Source organism: Corvus hawaiiensis, chromosome 17 (genome assembly GCF_020740725.1).
Source record: "Corvus hawaiiensis isolate bCorHaw1 chromosome 17, bCorHaw1.pri.cur, whole genome shotgun sequence".
NCBI classification, from domain to species: Eukaryota; Metazoa; Chordata; class Aves; order Passeriformes; family Corvidae; genus Corvus; species Corvus hawaiiensis.
This window is the reverse complement of record NC_063229.1, coordinates 13,611,189-13,632,982: the sequence shown is the minus strand read 5'-3', so window position 1 is coordinate 13,632,982 and position 21,794 is coordinate 13,611,189. Positions and strand designations below refer to the sequence as shown.

The window sequence follows — 21,794 nt, the reverse complement described above, 5'->3', positions numbered from 1 at the left end:
CAGGTAACACCCTGTGACAAGACAATCTCGTTCCTTAACAACCTCTGGTCCCCACACCACCTCTTTACTCACTGCTCAGTTTTAAACATGTGATGCATATTCCACCCAAAATCTGCTGAGGTAACCGTATTTTTTTTACAGCAAACAAAACTAGTTCAGATCACTGAACAACCCCCCCTCCCTCCCCAAAAAACAAAACAAAAAAACACCCAACCCCAACAACACTATTCACGCATTTTGGCTCAAGAGGGCAGTAGATATTATATTTCGCTTTCTCTTTTGGTTGGTATCTCATTTACAATATCCACCACAAATTCCTACCTCCCCGGGTAGGATAATGTGCATAAAACATGTTCAAGTTCCCTAAGAACAGTCGGAGCAGAGCAGCGGCCAAGGGAGCAGCCGGCGTGGCCAGGCACAGGGAGCTGCTCCGGGAAAAAGGGACTGGAAAAGTGAATGCAAGGTCCAAAGGAGCAAGAGACCAGACGCTGGTTACTTGTAATGCTAATGATGATTTTGTGTCCCTCTCTCTAATAAGGGAGGGTTACTGTTTCTTTAATAAGGCACTAAATAGACATGTTACATAAAGGAAAGATACATTTTAAAAACCTCGTACAAATTCGTCAGTTTTGTACCTTTCATGACAAACTAGATTTATTCCTTTGCATTACTTTTTTTTGTGGTTTTTTTTTTTTCTTTTTTTTTTTTTCTTTTTTTTTTAGGTCATCAAAATTTAGGTTACATGACTGCAAAACTATGAAGATTTCAAGAGCTGTGGAAAAGCAGATTGAAGTACTGAGAAGGTACAGGACTATTTCTAGGCAGAAATAACAAAAAAAGCAAAAAAATAATGATCAAACTTCAAGTTCAGCTATTCATCATCTTCTTTAAAATATATATAAATATTGTTCAAATGGTCAGAACTTCAAAACCGTTCTCATGGTTAGGTTTGTTTTCTTTTTCAAGTAATAAAAAAGTTGCTTAAAAACAATAGTTATTGCCTTTATATCTTTCATTTATGTCACTCTACTAGATAGCATCCTGCAGGAAATCAAATCACACCCCCTTGTAAAATCCTCGCTCTCTGTGGTTCCCTACCGACCCTTCCTCGCGCTCGGAGAGACGGGACCCACGACGGGATTTTTCCCTTTTGCCTTCTCCCCCTCACTCTCTCAGGTTTCCCACTCACTCACTCGCTCACGTACGAATTCACCACGAGGGTGAGGCCCCTACCAGACACCGAGGTGACAGAAAATGTAAACAAGAGCAGAGCAAGACAAAACGCTTCCGAAACCAAGATAAATGAACCACGCACAACACCCCGCGGCGGGAGGGCAGCGGGACCTGGGGGGGGAGAGGATGTTCCAGAAGAGGTAAGGGGGGGTTGCATCTAAAGCCTTAAGCATTATTTTTGTAGCCTTTAGTTAATACAACACAGGAGCAGATTCATTTCCACCTACTGTACCTGCTGCCTCTTTAGCTGGATAACAAACGCAAAAAATAGCGACAACCAGGGACGGCAGAGCCGCGGGACACGGCTGCGCCCGTTTATCCCAAATTGAGGTTTGGGAGGTTGAAACAAAATGAAAATGATGTTCACCACCACCACACTTTCCACCTCATCCTTTCAATGAGACATTTAAACCCAGCTGAAGGGCAGCCAGTGGGTGCGTTACCAGTTCCTCACATTGACCTCCACAACCACCGCTTTGGCTCCAACAGGGCCCTTCAGTTGAACATGGAAAGAAATAAACCAAAAAACACTTTTGTTCCTTCAGACACAGAAGTTTATTCTCAACCCCCACCACCCTCCCCTCCAAAAAGTTAGAGGTTGTCCAAAAAAAGAAAAAAAAAAAAAAAAAAAAAAAAAAAAAAAAGAAAAAGAAAAAAAAAAAATCAAGTAATTTTTGCCTGCTTCATTCATTCCTGACTGTGGGAAGCAGGGAGTTTTCATTTTACCTTGTTACTCCAAAAATCCTACCGGATGACAAACAAGACACACACCAACTCCTCTTGCTTTGTAGGGAATGTATAAAGCCGTGGCTGTCGGCGGCCACGCACAGGGACTCTGGAAATTAAGGATTTGCATAAGCTGCAGTCTCGCTCACCGCTCCTCCCAGGGCTGGCATCTCCACTTCAGGGATCCTCCTCCCCTTCCAGCTACTTTGTTCTTCACTTCCACATAGATCCCTTAACAGGTTCATGGTAGACATGATAAAGGCTTTGACCAACACAAGCACTGACATATTTATATTAAAAAATAGTGCAAAATTTCAACATTTATATAAATAACTCTAAACCCCTGCTTTTGATTTTTTTTTGTTTTTTGTTTTTTTACAATGTAATACACGCTTTTTGAGTTGGCACTCAAAAAATTGCCATTTTTCTTCTAGTTCAGAAAACAACTTTTTTTTTTTTTGAATAGGCCTCTTCTAATACAAAAATACTCCTGCTCCTTACACATACACTTTCTCTTATTTTTAATATATATTTATATATTTATATTGCAGATCTTTAAACAAAATGGTTTTTGTGCAAATATTTTGTTTTTAAAGATAAGTGAAATAATCAAACAAAAAAAAAAAGCATTCACACACAGCCCAACTAGAAACAAACAAAAAAAAAGACTACAGATGATTTTTTTTTTTTTCCTTTTTAAATGTCTAGACACAGCTCAATAAAGAAATGTTTTTGCAAGCTTGGTAGGCTTGTGCATTCAGACCAGACATAACAAGTAAATATTTATACACTGAGAGATGGGGAAGGGCTTTTTTTTTCTCTTTGCTCATCTTCCTCAACTCTCTCTCTCTCCTTTTTCTTTTAATGAGAAGTGCAGAGTGTTTCATTTACTTTCTTGCTATTTTTTTTTCTTTTTTCTTTTTTTTTTTTTTTTTTAAAAGGGGTGCCCTTTTTGTTTCTCTTTCTCTTTGTTCCACGCCGTCGTCGTTGTGCTCTCAAGGCCATTGATCTGTGAGGGATGGAGTCTGCTGCCCTCCAAGATGGGGGGCATCCCGTTGTTGTTCTGCTGGTGCTGGTAAAAGGTGGAGCCGGGGTAGTGGCCGATCACCTCGCTGTAGGTCGGTGGCGGCCCCTCCATCCTGCCACTGCTGCCGTAGCAGGTGGCACTGATGCCAGAGTTACTGCTGGGGGGGCACGGCCCCCCGAACACGGAGTTATCTATCAAGTCACTGTCGAAGATGGTTCTGTTTGGGGGGGCCCGCACGGACTCCCTGTTGAGCTCCATCTGCTGCTCGGGGTCGCGCAGCTGCAGCGTGCAGGGTCCCTGGTAGGGCGGGGGTTCCTCGCCGTCCGACAGCGAGATGGTGGGCGGCAGGTCGATCTCGTGCTGCAGGTACGGGTACGTGGGCTGGAACCGGTTGAAGCGGTCCCTCTGCAGGAAGGAGGGCACTGCCAGGCGCTCGCTGGGCCGCGGGGTGTAGATCTGCTGCTGGAGGGAGAGAGCGAAGAGGCTGAGAGACATGAGGTGCTGTGGGGCGGGGGACAGCGGGATGGGGGACAGCGGGGCGGGGGACAGTGGGATGGGGGGACAGCGGGGCAGGGGGACAGCGGGGCAGGGGGACAGCGGGACCCACAGCACCCTCACCTCGGTTATGCCGGTCCCCGACACGGTGCTTTCCGAAGGCCACAGGCTTCCCTCCTGCATGGGAAAGGAGAAGAGAGGGCAGGGTGAGTCTGATGCCAGGGCAGTCAAGCTCCTTCTGCAGACAGCTCGTGCCAGGTGTCACCTAGAGAAGACACTGCCACCAACGTGTTCCTGACCCGCCTGCACCAACTCCAACCAGCATCTCCAACCATGATCAAGTGTGCTGGGCATCGTGTGGATACATGCTCAAGTGTTACCACATCACCACTGAAAACATCCCTTCCGATCGAAACTTCCCTCCCCTTGCACCTCCGTCTCCATTTAATGGATCGTTTGCAGAATGAATGATGAGAATGGCACCAGCAAAGAACCCTCTCCCATTTGCAGACTTCCCCCACCCCCACACCCCCAGCATGGTTCTTTCCCTGGTTCAAACATGCCAGAGGAGTATTTTTCAATTTGTGATCCATGAGCCGTGGGTAATTCACAAGACATCAAAAAATGCTCCATGAAATAATCACAAGATTAAAAAAAAAACCCGACAAAAACAACAAAAACCAAACAAAAAAAAACCCCTCACACCCACATTCTGATGCTCACAACCACGGACATCATGGGAAAATAAAGATAATAAGTGAATAACCAAATGTTAAGCCTAATTTTGATTTGGCTAAAAAAAAACAAAAGAAAAAACTCTGTAGCAACAGGATGGTTTCAGAGTATTTTTTCCCCAAAGAGTAAGTAGTCCTTGGCTTAAATAGACTGAGGGACTGAAGTGTAGAAGCTTCCTTACACTGCAAGCATCACCCTGATCCTGAGATCCGAACCTCTGTGCCAACAACCCCAGGCAAGGTGAAGCCACGATTTCCCCCAAACCCTGACACTAGTTTACAATTCATGATCAAAACAAACAAACAAAGGTTCTTCCCATCTGCTGGTGATACTCTGAGCATGCACTGTTCACCCCAGACATTTTTGCCTTAGGAACTGCAATATTTAAATATTGCTAATATTCACATATAGCAACATCCCTCTGGCAGGCAGAGCTGGAGGAAAACAGCCAGAAGGCTTGTAATTATAACTTGGAACTTCCCAGCTCCTTGCAGGTGAATCTCCAGTTCTGGCACTAGTAAGCCAGGCGCAGGCAGGAGTATTTAGCACCAGTGAAAAAAAATGCCAAGGGAAAAAGAAAGCCCCTTTTTCCCTTTAAGTGTTGCACTCAGAAGCTGGTCTGAGCAAACCACACGCCTTCCTGCTACGAGAACACCTATTTCTCTACCTGCCCCAAACACAGCACTAGCACCACGTTAAAATCTCCAGAGAAACCACCTATTATATCGTATTTTTTCATTTTCCCCAAAGTTGGAACATATTTTCTCCTGCGGCATTGCACGTGGTATCAGGTATGGAGAGAACCCATCAGGTTCTGGGTTTTAAAGCTCAGCTCTGCACACAAACCTGAAGGCAATGCTGGTGCCAGTGCAAGGAAAACAGCGATTTAAATGGAAATGAGACCGCCCAGAGCCTTCCCCCTTCTCCATGTTTTTTTCAGGAGCATCTCCTTGGAGCAGAGGTGAAGTGCCACAATGCCAGCACCTTCCCCGGCCGCAGCTGAGGAATGTGCTGGCTGAGCTGCAGCCCCATGGCCCTTCCCGAGCAAGACAACCCTGTTTCATTCCAGACCTCGAGACTCCAACATGCAACTGTTTACACAGGCATCGACTGTTTAGTCTGGTCCATTTTACATGGATTTCTTGCCTGCAGGGAGAGTCTGCAATCAAATTCCCCCAGCAGCCAAAAGATCCAAGAGGAACTGCATCTGCCACAGGACAAATCCTCCCTCTGACTCTGTGCTCAGGCACTGACACCAAAGGGCCCAGGGAGGATTTCCAGTGCCACCACAGGCGCTGCCAGCCCATCCCCTCATCCCAAAGGACGCCAAAGCAGTGGGCAGGAGCGGGAAGCACTCCGAAAATTGTGTTTACTTTGCCGTGCCCCCGTGGCAGACTTCCTGAGCAGCGAGTACCCCGCTGCCTTCTGCTAGATGTTTTATATTTAACTTGGCAGTGGGCAGTGCCATGGCAATATCCCATCTGCTCCCCCCTTTCCCGGGAGTGATGTCAGCCAGCTCCCACGAGGGTGGCTGCAGCCTGGTGCTTCCCAGCCCTGCCAGGCTCAGCTGGGACATCCTGTGGTGGCAGGGGATGGGGAGGGCTGCTCCACCCAAAACATCCCTACCCCTAGGTGCCCACTCACCCAGAGCCTGCACCAAGATCCTGCCCATGTGTTTGGAATCAAAGCTCTGGCTCACACACCATTCATCTGTTTGTACAGATGAGCTCCAGGAATGATGCCCTGGGCAACATGTGGATGCAAGAGTAGCAAACCTACAGAAACAGCACTAAAATGGGATGTGCAGAGAGAGGAGCAGCAGAGAGGAGACCCATTTTCTGCAGGAGCTGGATCTCTGCAGCCACTATTAACCACCTCTCCCAGGACTCCAGGGCCTGGCCATGCTCCTGTGCCCACAGCTGACCGACCACAGGCACCCAGTGCTCCCCAACGCCAACCCCCACCTCACACACTACCACAAAGCCCATCTGGAGAACAGCTCAGCTCTCCTGAAAACTCCACAGCAAGATTAAAACTGCTGGAAATCAGTAGTCAGAGGAGGGCAAAGCCTCTGGGACAGAATACATCGCTGCTTCTAGCCTTCACTTTGGCCCTGGGATGGCTCCACAGCCCCACTGAGCCAAGCAAAACTGCAGGAGCAACATCACTGCAAACCCTCGGCCTCTCCTCACTCACCTCTGATTTTCAGCATATTTAGGACTTGAATTCATCTAAACAATGAACAGTCTAGAAAGCCACGGGTCTCTGAAAGGAAAGCTGAGATCTGTTGTCTGGGGAGCAACACAGCTGTAAAAGCCTCCGCAAGTATTGCAGGACTTGCTGCAGAACCTAAAATTACTTTTAAATTTCTTTTTAGAGATGAATCTTCAACTTTTTGAGAACTACTTGTTTTAGTGATGTCAGAGAATTTTCTCTGTAAAGCTGCATGGTACAGATTAAGTCTCTGAGCCTTCAGGAACTCATATTTTCTATTTTGGGGGACAAAGGTGCGTTTGGAAATTGCACTTACACTACTTTTTCTTGGAGGAGTGGGATACCACTGTTCCAAAGGTGCAGGGACAGTGCCATTCTTATGGCAAAGAGAGTTGTCAGTAGCATTTCTTAAATATTCTTAGTTCTGGAAAATCAAAAGTACTTGTCATGAGGAGACAAGAGTTTAAGTACAGCGAGAACGGTGGTGGAGAAACGCATGAAGTAATACAAAAACTGCTTGCCAGCAAGAGCCGCATTAAAAAACCCTTTAGGGAAATTAATTTCTCCTTCAGCTGTAATTTTTGAGCTGCAGCAACAAAAAAGGACAACTCCAGCAGACCCAGCAGCATCCTGACCACGGGATGAACTGCTTTAATATTTCAGCAGATGAAAAGCGTGAATGCAGCTCCAGTGCCCATCTGCGGTCACGACACCAAAATGAAGTTTGGGATTTAAAAAGCCCAACACCAGTTCAGTGCAAGTTTAACGGATTGCATAAACCAGTATCCAGCCCAGTGTGGCCTCTGCCTGCCAGGCTCCAGCTCTCCTTCAGTCTGGAGCTGTTTTCCACCGACAGACACGCTGTGCTGAGCCTGAAAGGTGCTGCCTTTAAGATCTTTATTATGCTGGATCCCACTGTAATGAGCTTCCCGCTCATTAGCACATGAGGGCCTTCTCTGTCCCATCAGGAAGGTGCTGGGACCACAGGGAATCTCTGCTGCCACTCCATCAGTGCTGCACACACCACATGGACAGGGCAGGGAGATGGGGAACAACCATAAAGATGGGAAATAATAAAAAACCAACCAAAATTATATATTCCTATTTCTCTCCTTAGCTCCAAAAAAGGTTTTGAAGACTCCACATCCTCACTGGGGTCGAGCAGAGGCACAGAGGTCAAACTCTGCTGAAAAGCCATTTAATCACTGATGTGTCTCAAGGCTGAATAAGTAACAGAGCTGAATCAAAAAATGGGTAGAAATTCTGGCCTGGTAAAATTTAAAATAGAAAAAAATAATAAAGGGGAAAAAGGAATTGTTTTTTAAAGAGTAAATTTTTCATTCAACCTGAAATTTTTGGTCAATCTCCATGTGATTTTCTCTTCTCTTTCCATGTTAGCCTTCTTAACTCTCTTTAAAGAAAATAAATAGCAGGCCACTTAAGAAAACAGAAATTACTGTATTAAAATTAAGAGGGCTTGATCTGAACTCTGCTTTGAAAATGTAAAATGACACGATTTGGCATTGTGCAAGTAAAACATTCTGGACATGATAATACAGTAAAAGAATCTGAAAATGGGAAAACAATGTTTCTGCTATTTTTAATAACTCATGTGCTCGGATGCCCACACTCTGCTGCTGCTGGAAGTGGGCGCACGGGATCGTAAGAGGAATGTAATATTTCCGGGTGGAGCTGGGATATGTGTGGGGAGCTGGGCTCTGATCCCCAAAGCAGGGAGGTGCCTGAGCTATCTCCACCCTCACACCAGCTGGTTTAACGTGGGATCAGGCACCCCGTGGGATCAGGCATTCCCAGCACTCTGATGCCACTGCAGCGTTGACAGACGACCCCGAGCCGGGATCATGCCGTGCCCTCTGGGGAGGTGCCCCACAGCCCACGGAACGAGGAGGGGGTTAATTGGGTTGGGTTTGCACAGCTCTCCTTCCCACGGGGCATCCCCCCCACAAAGCGGCCAAGGAGGGAGCTCTGTCTGCTGCGTGTGGCGTGTGACAACAACAGCAGCTACGAGGGACAGCCCTGGGCAGCCTTCAGCTGCACTGAAGCCTGGCTTAGTGAAAGATCTTAAATATCTCTCTCAAAAAAAAATAAAAATAGAGGAAAGAAAATGGAAAAATAGAAGAAAAAACCCCCAAGCAATCCCCATATTTGATCTTTTTCCTGCAGCGAGTACGGATCTGATTCAGGGAGCTTGGCCCCACACAGAGCACCCCACAGCACCAGCGGTGTGTCCAGCCTGCCCTGGCAGCCTGCAGAGGAGGGGGCATGGAGCAGTGACCTTGAGGGAGCCCTACTTAAAGGGCTCTAAGACCCTTCAGGGTGAATGCTAACAAAGAGAAGTATCAGTACAAGACATCCCTGCACTGAAGACGGAGCCACAGAGGTAGCAGCGAACAGCACATGCTCACCTTCCAAGAAAATGTGATGCCTTTTCTCTATACATCCTTCTGAGTTTCTCTGAGCCACTACACTTAAGGAAACTGCATGAACCAACATCTGCCTCGAGGCTGGAGAGGCTTCCCCTCAAATCCCTGTCAGAGGGACAATTCACACGTTTCTTCTCGGGCTTTTATGAAGCCAGGAGCCTGGGTTACAGACAGCCTCTCACACATCCCCTTGGAGAGCTCTCTGCTTGTCTGGCTGACAAGTGTTTTCTGCCCCTTGCACCACAGTAATGGCAGCAGCACTGGTGAAAACTGGAGCGAGTCAGTCAAAATTTCCTGCTCCCTGCAAGGCAGGCAGGAAGTTTTCATACAGTCACTTGAGACTCTCTAACTGGAGCCAAAGGACTTGATAGTTTGGGTCTGCTAAACCAAGGCATATGAACCCCAACCAGATGAGGGTGATGGTTTCAGGAGCAGGACATGCCAAGAACAGCCTCGTGCAGTCACTTTACTGATGTAAAATCAGATTTGGAAAGCTCAGGGCAAAGGCAGAGGCTATGGCTGCCCATAGATTAGCACACACAGCACCCTAAAGAGTCAGAGGCACCCCTAAAACGCCCTCCCACCCCCAGTAACAGAGACAGACGATGCCAAGGCCAAAGATAACCTGGCATGTGTGGCTGGAAGAGCAGGGTGTGACTTACTGAGGAGAGGTTCTCGTCTCGCCGCCTGCCCTGGCTGTGCCGGCTGATGAAGGATCGTGCAGAGAGTTTGTAGTGGTTCAGCAGACATGTGATCACCACCACCATAACCATCATCACCACCACGATTATGATTATCTGTACAAACTCCAGCTCCGCTGCAAGAGAGACAGACAGACAGACTTTGAGCCATCAGGAACAGCAGCAGATAACTCAGCACAAGAACAATAAAGTGGCTGAGACACCACTGACAACACTGCACCCTTCCCATTACAGCTCTCACACGTGGGCTCTGTGTGCCCTGAGCCCGCAAAAGCCTCACTCATTCAGTTTTTCAGTGTCACAGAAGAGTGTCCAGGAGGGATCTTTAAAAAGACAATCTATACTGCAGAGTGTTTCCAGGCTACAGCACAGACTGGACTTCCCAAAGCCCTCCTCAGTGCTGGGCACAAAACCAGGAGCATCCCAGTACCTCTCTCGGGGCTGTGGAGCCACAAACCAACACAAGCCATCCTAATGAAACAGTTCAGCTAAATGCAAGCTAAATTTCTGCAATTCTCTTCCCGTCACCACCACTGCTTCCTCCATGGAGGACAGGAGTGATTCCTCCCCGGCACGTCCCTGCACAAGGACACGTCCCCTCTGTGCCAGGGGTCAGGCAGTGGGGGCCCAGGGGACAGCACAGCACTGGAGACAGTGGCAGCCCCCCCGTCTCCGAGCTGCCCACCCGCCACAGAAGCGGGCGGAGAGACCTCCTGCTTTTGGGTGAGACGCCAGATGGGTGCGATGCGTCTGCCACGGGGCCACATCCCAGAGCTCCAGACAGCCCTCAGCTTGCGGCTCGGCCAGCTGACAGCGGCAGCTTGAGTGGCTTGAACTGGCAGAAAGGAAAACTGCCAAAACCCCTCCAAACAAACAAGAACAAGCAAACAACAGACTATCCCGTTAACTCTGCAGACACTTGGCACGAGGCAGCGAGAAGCCACTCCTAAAATTTCCTAAGGAAATAATTCCTCACACCTCTCTGAGGCTTAGGAAAATTGAGTACTGGAGGCAAACATAGTGCTGGGTTATTATTTCCATGAATTTGGTGCCCAGGGAGTACATGCCATTCCCAAACTGCTCAGTCACTCCCCGCAGCCCCCCTTCATGCCAGCAGTGCCCAGGACTGGGCAGCAGCAACTCCAGTGCCCAGTATAAAGGAGGGAAGGAGGGGCCAGACAGGAAAATTCAATCATTCTGGGGATTTACACTTTGTTTGCTTCTCAGCAGCGACAGCTATAAAATCCAGTTTGGGAAAGCCATGCCTGAAGCTATCATGGATGCTGCCATCTGTATTTAATCTATACAGACACACACATGTATATCTGCAGATACACAGCAAGGCCCACCAGAACTCAAAGGGCACCACTCATACCAGCTGGGGTGGCTTCTGCTGAGTCAGGAAATTTTTTTTTTTTTATGGAAAGTTTTATCCTGACAGGTGGCATTTGAGTGCCAGTAAAAGCAAATAAATGTCAAGAAAACAGTCCAGGTGGTGAGTGCTGCCAGTTACCTTGGAGCTCTTTCTGCTAAACAGCAGCTATTTCTGCCACTGCCCAAAATGCTCCATCAGCTCTGCCCACTGCCTGCAGAAAGCAGAATTATGCCTTGAAAGCAGGAGCCTTATCTGGCTCTTGGAGTTGGATGGATGAGGGACTAGGAGCCCGTATCCTTCCACCTAAAACACAGCTGCCCCTACTCTGGACAGTTGCACATGGGGTGGGGAGAGAGGGATTAAAAGCCAAACATTGTACAGGAGTTTTGCCTTAAAAATGCTTTTCAGCTAGAATAAAAGACAAGCTCTGGGTCTTTCACAGCAACCCCAACAAGTTGCCCAGTGCCACTGTGAGGGGAAGAGCATGGAAGAAAACCACATTCCCAACAATTTGATCCAGCCCCAAAGCAGTACAGCTCATCTGTGGGACCCAAAAGCTGCCCCCGGTGCCCTGTGCTGGAGGAACTGGCTGGAACAGGAGCTCGCTGCTTCTGAGCAGAACCCAGACTGACCACAGGCACAAACACACCAAAACCTAAAGGGTTGCAAAAGGGGACGACGCAAAACCATTTAAAAAAAGACACAGCGACTGTTCCCATGTCACCCCTGCTATGTAGGGGTGTCCCTACACACCCCAGAGACATTCCTGGAGCCAGCTGTAACTGAGCACTGACAGCATCCCCCTGACATCCTGCACCCAACCACCAGCAGGGCTCCCCACAGTTCCCCTGGATGCTCCCCTGGTCACCCATGAAGAGCCAGATCCTAGAGCCCCTGTGCCTGCCCTCCCCGTGGGCAGCAGAGCAGCCACCCAGCCTGGGTGCAGAGCCCATCTTCTGCACAAACCATTACGGAAAAGAAAAATCCAAACAAAAAACCCCCAAATGTTTTTAAGAGGATGAGTCACTTCAGCCTCAAAATGCAGCATGTGCTTTGGCCATGGCAAGAAAACACAAGAAAAAATATAAATTAAGCCAGTGATGGAAAACTTCCTTTTCTGTTAAAAGGGGCTGTATTTCTGAAGAAAAACAAGGCCAAAGTAGTAGTAAAGAAAAGTTCCTTTCCTAGGACAAGAGATCCCTTAAATGAACTAAACCTTGCTAAATTGGTCCTGGTACTTCAGTGACACAGGTGAGGTTTTGGCCATGGGGAAGTACTGCCATAACTCCTTCCCAGGAAGGAACACACAAGATGTGTCACTTACAAATTATCTAAACCAGGCTTCCTGCACACACAGGCACAGAACCAGCAGAGCCTGAAGCAGAAGAAAGGGTGGGAATTCCATCAGCATCTGGGACAACACACCAGTGTCTCATCCATCCCTCAGTGCTCTGGGACTGCTGTAATTGGGGATTACACAACACTCGCCAAGAGGTGCAACAGGAAGGCACAGGATGATTACCAGAACAAAGGGGATGCTGCTTTCCAGCAGGGATGCTCCTCCTGCCCCATCTCTACCCCAAGCCCAGGCTCTGAGGAGCAGCCCAGCCTTACCATGCCCAGAAGCAAACCCATCCTGTATGCAGAGATGAGCAAGAACACTCAGGTTGCCCAATCTGGCCTTTGGAAAAAATAAAATAAAAGTCAAACCAAACATAAAAAAAACCCCCACACACTGAATTTGTGCTTTTCATGTTTCAAGAGACTCATACCCACTCGAGGCACTAAAGTTTCTGCCAGCTCTCTCTCTGTTTTAACTTGTCTTCACGGGCTTTTCTGCAGAAGTGAAAACAAACCCAACACACTGGAAAGCTGGATATACTCAGTAAGATTTTTATCCAAGCAGCTCAGTCAAACTAATGAAGAAAGATCATTAAAAACCCAAAGTTTGAGTTAATATGTTATTATACAAGTGCAATTCAGCTGCTATGCTAATAAAAAGCCTTTGGGGAATGAAAAACAAGCCAAACTGCAAAGCACATAATTTATAATTCTACTGGTATTCTTAAAAACACACACACAACAAAACAAGAAAAAAAATACTCAACACATTTTGTATTTGGCTTCCTAATCATCGTCACTTTTCAATTAGAAGAGACCTCATTCCATTTCTCTCTGTAATTTTCCCCAAGGGAAGTGTTATAAATGCACTAGGCTTTACAAGATGGGCATATTCCGCCTCCAAATGCAAAGCAAGGTCACACTAATTTAATTTTGCATAATTTTTATTCCAGAATACGTTTCAAACTAACAGGTTCAGACATCACATTTAAGTGACACAACCTGCTTTTCCGTATTTTCTGTCTAGACGCGGCAGCTCCGGGAGCCGGGCACTGTGCGTGCAACTGTTTTGCAACTAAGCATTTTTTCCCCAGATTCTCACCACCCTAAAACGGGGTATTCGTGACCAAGGAGAATGACTTGTCACGTCCCATTCTTCACGTTCGCTGCTCGCTCGCCACTTCACACCACGCGTGGCCTTGAACAAGGGCTTCGCAATGGATTATCTGAATGTATTAATGAGTGATGGGGACTTCCCTGCTTCCAAAGGCCGTGGTCTCCACTCTCCTGGATTTAGAAGAAGCTCATGCCCTTGGTGCCCATCCTGCTGTCCAGTCATCAACACCGTAAAGCTCTAAAGTGTCTGAAATGTATGGATTTATGTGTGCTGGCTGCACTCCTCCCACTGCAGACCACGCTCATGGCTCCACAGAAGTTGCTGCAGGAAGGTGCATCTAGGAGCTTCCTCGAGTCCTTATAAACAAAATACTGGCACCCACAGGTTTAAATTAATTAATATATTTACAAGGAGGGAGAGTGACTTGAGTCAATGGTGATGCTGGGAGCACCCTCACGGCCGTAGGGGAGGTGAGGCTTGGTTACACTTTAAATGCATTGCCTTGCCTTTTACAGCTACACTTCAGTTCATAAAATGCTTCCTATAAACTTTATTAATGCTCTTCCTTCCACACAGAGTATCTCTGCAGAAGACAAATTCTCCAAACCACCACAAGTATAAAGGAGAAAAAAAAAACCCCAAAACCTGTATTTTGCTGCAATCATTTCAGACACTCCAGCTATCATTTACAGGTGGACAGAACAGCTTTCAGGCAGGGTCTTGGCCAAGATAATCCTTGCTTTCAGCCAGGTATAACGCACATCTGCAGGTCAAACTAGTCATCCCCAAGCTTCAATTACAATTTCTATGCGTACTGGAATTGTGTATTGTGTGAGAAGTGATGAGAAGAAGTGAAATTGCTCAGGAGATAACAGCTAAACTGAAGAAATGTAGCTGCACTAGCCACAATTCCTAAGAAAAAAAGTTAAAAAAACCTCACAGTCGTACACACTCACACAGTTATACATTCTTAACACACTCACACACTCTCTTACACACTCTTACTCTCTTTTAAGAGTGTTCTCCCTCTCAGAGGCTGTGGACAGCAAAGAAGAGATGAAAGAACAAAGAACTTCAGACAGCAGATTACTCATCCTCTGCTGCTCGTCTGCTAGGTCATCTTAGAAACAATCAGAGAAGGCGAAGTCATTACTGCACTATTTTTGTATTAGCATCTGCTACATTTATCTTCTAATGCGTCCATAAAACCAGATCCAAAGGGCCCATCAGATTGCCCACAACTGTATTTGTTTACAAGACAGCACAGTAAGTACTGCAGATAGATACAGAATACTATCTCAATATTGATAGTGCCACTGCTGGCACTGACTGGCAGCACCTTGAAGCTGCAGCAGCACCGAGGCATTGCAGGGACCAGGATCAGGCCTGTGACAACAGGCAGGACAGCTGGGAAGAGCTCATACTGGGCTACTTCATGTATCATCAGTGCAGCTAACAGCTAAACTGCATTTCTGGATTCAGCACAGACAATTCTGATGCAGCGAGCACAAAAGACGCTGTGTGAGCCAGTGACGGCAGGCTGAGATGGGGCAGGAGGGCAAGGAGCAAGTGAGACTTAGAAAAGGAGCCAGCTGAGAAAAAACATTGCTGGAAAACAGGGAATAGGGCCCCAAGAAGTCCTGTCCATAGCGCCAAGCCTTGGGCCATAAATGCGTTTAATATAGTTCTTTTTCTTCATCTGTCACCCCAGGTAATCAAGCATCACATCCTCTGAGTCACTGGCAAATGATGGCCTCACCTCCCCACCCCCATTTTTGTTCGTTTTAAAGGAAACAGCCCCATTTCATGCTTAATAGTCACAGAAATATCAAACTGGTTGTGCCTCAGAAAATTTTTTAGCGCTCAAAAAACACAGCAACTGTCCTGGCCACACCACTGGGCCTGTTTTCAGAAGGTGACCTTCCCGAGCTCGCACGGCTCGGTGGCAGCTGTGGGGAGTGGGACATGCATCCAAGGGCCAGAAAGGCAGGATCAGCATGGCAGAACTCAGCTTTTACAGGGAAATGGCAAATGTGAGAGCTGGGGTCAGCAGCTCTGTCAGCCAGGACACTTCCCGGCTCCGAGCAGAGACCTGTCAACCGGAGACTTGTTTAGAGAAACTCCCGAAGACATGAAACAGCTCCCTCAGAGCAATGAGAACTAACAAGGTTCTTTGGGACATGCAGACTCTCTGAAATCTTGCATATGCCAACTCCTTCTCTCTTTTCTGTGCCTATTTCTATCACCCTCCCCTTTTCCAGGATTTTTAGACAAGGTATTTCACACACAGTAAGGCTGATCCCAGCCTACCGAGATGACTGGAAGGAGTACACGGCTTTTGAAGTTACTCCCAAGGGTGAGAACAGCTAAACTGGATTAAAAGAATAAAGTCATTTTGATTTTGCACTTAAAAGACAGGTAAATGTGCTTGCTCACTAGAAAATGTTGAGCAGGGCTCATGGCCCCCACCAAGCTGAGAACATCCAGAGCATCTCCTGCTTCCCGAGAGGAAGCACAACGGCATCAGGCCTGGATGATGTCTGGGCAGGGGTGAGTGAGGCCAGAACATCACCCACCCCTTTGAACATGAGCATCCAGAGAGAGGGACACAGGAAAAAGAGTTTACCATCTGCAATCATAAATAGCCTGAACCAGAAAAAAAAAACAAACTGCCAAATAATGAGTGAAAAAACACAGCACACAACATCCGGATCAAACCCCACCAGCTGACCCTGAAAGACCAAACAGGTTTTGTTTGTCAGGGGTATTTCTAACAGCCAGTAAAAATAAACACATTAATAAATAAGTATTTTCGTATACCCTGGAAACACTCCTCATCAATATGTGGCTTGCTACTGTAGAGGTTTTTTTTTCCTTCCACCCAGCAGAAACTCATGACAAAGGAAAGCACATCTCATTTATGAACTTAGCTATAAATACTTTTGCTAACTGCCATTTAGGAATTTCATTTCCTGCTTGAGCAAGTCCTGTTGAAAGAGGCAATTACCAAATTTGTTTCTAGTTATAGAAATAGATGTTTGTCGCTGCCCACATCTGTTTCCACAGACAAATTGCCAGACACGGATGCTCCAAGGAGAGCAAGTGCTCCATGCAGGGAGGGCTTTGCCCCCTCTCCAAACAGCAATGCCCCCTCTCCAAACAAACTGGGTTTCTGATTCCAGCTTCCTCTGAGCCCTGTCTCCCACTGCAATGGAGCTGCCTCACACTGACGGGGCACCTGCAGCCTCCATCAGCTGCATCCACCTGCATCGCGTCACCCAGCAGTGCCGGAGCTGCTCCCTCCTCCTGCTGCCACGGAGACACCAAGGAATATGGGGAATATGGGATTCATTTGTCACCCAGCCCAGCACAACAAGGCGCCTTGAATTGTGAAGGTCACGAGGAGCCAGCAGGCTGCGCTTGCTGTGCACACAGAAAGGCAGGCGGCAGCGGAGCAGGGAGATGGCACAGGCTGTCCTGCTCTGTGTGGGACACCCCAGCGCACAACAGCCGGCGGGGACAGCACGTGGGTGTGGAGATGGGGGTTTGTGGATGTCATCGGCATCAACCACAGCCTCTTCCAGCTAAACAAACGCTGTATACGCTGGGTTTCACCAGGTGTCTCTCCACCCTGGCTGTCCTCCTAGGAAGTTTCCATTTCCACTTATTCTTGGGGAAACCATCCGTGGGTCAATCCCCAGTGCACTCAGCTATGGCCCTGTCAGAGTCCAAGGCAGCTCCAGGTGCCCCAGTGCCAGCACCCAACCCCTGTCACGGTGCCCAGCGAGTCCTGTGGGACCAGTGCTCAAGAAGGGGCACCTTGAGTGAGACACAGACAGCAGCAGTGCCTGTGCCTCCCTGACACAAGCATGACACCCATCAACTCACACCCAGCACCCGGCTAGGGACAAAACTGAGGTGCAGAAAAGCCACAAAACACCCTGAACTGTGGCTGGGGAACCTGTGCTCCTTCAGCATTTCTCCTCTGTACCAGCATGGCTCCCTCACACCACCTCACTTATCAACCAGCACAGCCCCATGGAGCCCCGTGACATTTGGGAGCGGTGCTGGAGACCCTGCCGTGCCCCTGTCCTGATGCTGCAGCTCCCCTGGGGGCTCCAGGACATGCAGCCCTGGGCAGCAGCGCCACAGGGGCTGCCCTGGCTCGCAGACGGGTGTCGAAACCCAGATTGAGCAAGTTGGCCAAAGCCACACAGGTCATGACAGGGCTGGAACTGCGACCGGATTTCCTCAGCACCGTCCAGGGCCAAAAAACGGGAAACTCTCCCTGCTCTGCCTCTTCCCAAGCGCCGTTACCATCAGTGCCACTCTGTAGCTCCCGCGCACCAGAGGAGCAACCTTTCACAAGGCAAGTTACTCCCAGAGAACAAGGACACTCTTAAGTTACAGGCAAAATTATGCATTGCAGGGAGAAAATATGCAAAATGCATGCAAATGCCCAGACAGGCACACTGTGTCTGGTCACTGCAGGATTTGAGTTCTTGAACTGGTCTGAACTGGTCGCTACCACCAGATGGAAGCGAATGCATGTGCACACTCTCACAGAGATGTGGAAAAAAATTATATTTATATATATATACACACACACCAGAGTGAATGGGGGAGGTGAGTACAACCGCCCCAAATCTGACAAAATTAAAGGTAATAAATTTACTTCCACCTCAGCTGCAGCAACAGCCTGAGAAAGGTTTTAACTCCCACAGCAGATCTGCTGGGAAGTCTGTTTTGTTGGGGGGTTCTGTATGTGCAGGTTTTAGGGCACACACAAAGAGAAGGCCAGCCACAGATGGGGTTTGGGGCCAAGAACCAGGCTGGGGTCACCTGCCCTTCCTGAACATCCTAGTCCTGGGCTTCCCTGAGCATCCCCATCCTGGGCCTCCCCGCCCTCCCTGAGCAACCCAGTCCCCATCCCGGGGTGCTCTGCCCCCCTCCCCCGAGCATCCCCATCCCGGCCCAGCTGCGTCCCTCCTGCCGCCCCATTGTCCCGCTCCTCCGTCCCATCCCCAGACACACGGGGCGGGGGGGGCTGCACGGAGCCGACCCCCGGGTCAGCCCCCACAATGGGCCCGGGGGCAGGCGGCAGAGCCCCGGCCGGCCCATCCCGGCCGCTGTCGGGCCGGCACTGCCCCGCCACCTGCCCGCCGGGATGCGGGATGCGGGCGGCAGCTGCCCCGCACCGGGCGGGAGGGGGCACAGGACCGACGGGAGGATTATCCATGGACACAGCCTGTCCCCTTTTCACTGCATTTAACAATAAAGCAGTAGCTATAGCAACGGGGTTAATTAATGCATCGATTTGCATAACTAAAACTCCGCACCCATTCAAAGCGCGCCGATGTGCTCGCTCGTACGGGCACCCGCACCCACCGCGGGGACAGCGCTGCGGGGACACCCCCGGTGCAGCGACCCCCGAGAGCCATCCCCTCCTCACACCTCCATCCCCACTAAGCGTTTGCACGCCAGCACGTGGAAAAGAGCAGGAAAACGGCGGCTGAAGTGTCCTTCAAAAAATAAAACTACGGGGAAAAGTGATTTTCGGGGATGGAGGGAGTAAAGCGCATTCCAAGGCAGAAGGGGTAAGGAGATAGGGAATGTAAAGGTTTCAGACTATCGTATAACCAGAGGGGGAAATGTCTTCTCACCACAAACATGCATCTGCATGATGTCTAGACAGTCATAAAAAGGGCAATTAAAGTACTGCAGGCTGCAGTAAGCCAATGTCTCCTCTCCCAGTCTAAACAGTCGAAACATACTGCACGAACTTCGAAAAAAAAAAAAAAAATAGGATAGAGAGAGAAAAAGACAAGTTTGTAAGGAAAAATGTTTTGAAATTCAGTTTTAAATAAGCCAGTAAATTAATTCAACCTTGTCACATCTCTGCCTTATAACATATCAAATATTCCGCCTGCGTCCTGTCTAGACTGTGATAACAAAGGGCATTTAAAGCCCTGCAAGATGCGCTGACAGAGTAGCCATTTAAAGATGCAGTATTGCTTTCTCCATCTAAAACGATTTGTCAGATGGAGTTAAAATGAAAATGATAAGTAATCACTCTGGTTCACAACCATTTCAAAAGAAAAAAAAACCACAAAACCCCCACAGCTCGTAGATATAAATCCCACTAAAATCATTCCAATATATCATTCCACTGGGATTTGTCTGGCCTCTTTTTTTTTATGGCATTTGCTTCTTTTTAAATTTATTTTTATTATTCCGAGAGTCAGTCACTTTCTGCAGCACATGCATTTCTAAATAGGAGTGTATTAAGTTTGAAAAAGCCAGCTCCAAGTTTTAACTGATTTATTGGCAAAAAATGATGACTTGCAGAGAGACACTATTATAAACCCAAGGGTTAACACTGAAAAGGAATTTTTTGTTTTTATTTACTTAGAAACAAAAGAATAAACTGTATCACATGAGAAAAACTGGCCAGTCCCCATCACTGACACAGCTGAGCCTGGTCAGTCCCAGTCCTCAGGAATGTAAAAGAGAAAAGAAAGTTAAAGCAAACTATGTGGGTGAGCAGAGTGTTGGTTTTTTTACTGAGAAAGGATGGTTTTCTGGGGAAAGCAAAACAAGATATAATCCTGCCTAACACAAGAAACATTCTCCTCCCTCTCTGAGCTTCATCAGCTGTTGAAGAAAACCTCAAAATAAAATACACAGCCAAAATCATTGATCTGCTGAACAGGAGGGCAAACGCTGCCCGTGACAGGGCCAGGCCACAGCCTGGGCCACCACTCCCACTCCAGTGCAAGACGGGCTTGAGAAACTGTTTTGTTGTGACATGGAATGACCACATGTCCCTGGCATGACCTGTGCCCAGCCCCGGGTCCAGCCTCACTGCCCAGTCCCTTCTACAGGGCAGGGTCATGGCGGGAGTCACCCCTGGAAGTTCAGAACCAGGTCGAAGTCAGCTCTCCTCTGCTCCTCACCCTATAGCATCCCATCACCACCTCATCTGCACCTCCCCCTGTCTCCCAACCCTTGTTTCTTAATTATTATTTTAATAAGACTGTTTCCAACTTCATTGTTCATTCCGCAATAGCCCAAGGGCTACAACTGTTCATTAGACAGAATTTCTGCTTTAATTGCACTGACACAGATGTGTAGGTTATCTGGAAGAAATTACTAAAATGAGCAGTAAAGAATGAGGCTGGATGCTTTTCTTCCCTTACGGTGAGTTTAATTTAACATTATTTCCCCCCATGCCCTGTACAAGCAGCATCATTCGCTGCACTGCGGGTTTGCAGAGGAATTAACCCCAAACTGTTCCCACTGCACACAGGTGCATTAGGATTCTCACAGGGGCGAGAGGCAGGTTTGGGGGCTCTGTGATTTCCACCACTGCCAGTGGGATGGTCTGTGTCCCCCTCATGTCCCCCATCAGTGGCACAAATCAGTGACATTCCCCTGAGAGTGGAAGCATCTGGGACCACGGATAAAGCTTTGGGGAAGAAGTTGGGCCACCACTGCCCAATGTGCCCATCCCTGCATGTGCCAGGACAGGGGTGGGAAATAGGCTCCCTTGGTCCCCCTTCACCCTCTGAAAAGAAGAAACACCAAAAAATGTCATCACTTCTGCTCAACTGTGCCTGGGCTTCAAACCCACCATGGCCGTGCAGCTGTCAGATCAGCCATGGAGTTCACATGAACTTCCTCTGCAATTCATGTTGGCAAGAGCCAGACACATAATAGCCTTGGATTCAGGGAGAAAGAGCTGCCAGCATTATTTCTATTTAAAACCTCTATTTGAGCTTCATAGACTCATTCTTCACACATGATACACATGCACACACACACGTGAAATGCAGAAGTGAGCCAGATCCAGAAGCATTTCACTTCACCAAGAGCAGTGCCTAACAGCAATTTCAGCTTTTGGCTCTCTGTTACTATTTAATAGATTTTAATTCAATAATAAAAAGCATGAACCTGCCAATTTTTTGTTATGTCTTCTTGCCAGGAAGAAGAAAAAAGTTGTTCCCAACTTCTTTATCGAACCATTCCCATCTCTGCACCTCCTTCCTCCGGACAAAGGGCTGCAGCCCAGAAGCACCTCCTGGCCAGGGCAAGGCTGACAAAGGGTGGGCTGGGGCAGGAGCAACATCACAGGTTCAAGTCCCATCTCTAAATATATCTAAAAGCCACTAAAAATGTCTCCTTCAGCTAAACTTGTCTTCAAGGGGGAAGGAAAATTTCACAAATGCTTCATGTTAAAAAAGCCTGCATTAAGGGAAAAAACATCCCTTTGTTGCTAGGGGACTTACTTGCTTTGTATCTGCTGAAAACCTTTAAAATGCCACCATGTATTTAAAAAAAAAACCCTGAGACTGAAGCACCTCATGTGCTAAAAATCAAGAGACAG

General features: G+C 47.9%; 1 protein-coding gene across 4 annotated transcripts in view; it reads right to left on the bottom strand.

Moving 5' to 3' along the window:
* Positions 1 to 2,658: 2,658 nt before the first annotated feature.
* The window catches only part of PMEPA1 (prostate transmembrane protein, androgen induced 1), a 39,468-nt gene continuing 20,332 nt past the window's right edge, over positions 2,659 to 21,794 (bottom strand). For 2 of the 4 annotated variants that reach the window (XM_048321782.1, XM_048321784.1), the window contains 3 exons: positions 9,537 to 9,691; positions 3,605 to 3,658; positions 2,659 to 3,448 (listed from right to left, as the gene is read on the bottom strand). In XM_048321782.1, the coding sequence (XP_048177739.1) occupies positions 2,894 to 3,448; positions 3,605 to 3,658; positions 9,537 to 9,691 (764 nt within the window). In that variant the 3' untranslated portion in view covers positions 2,659 to 2,893. Of the gene's footprint in view, positions 3,449 to 3,604; positions 3,659 to 9,536; positions 9,692 to 14,734; positions 14,738 to 17,691; positions 17,699 to 21,794 lie in introns of those variants that run through there. The other 2 variants (XM_048321785.1, XM_048321783.1) reach the window with 2 other exon arrangements.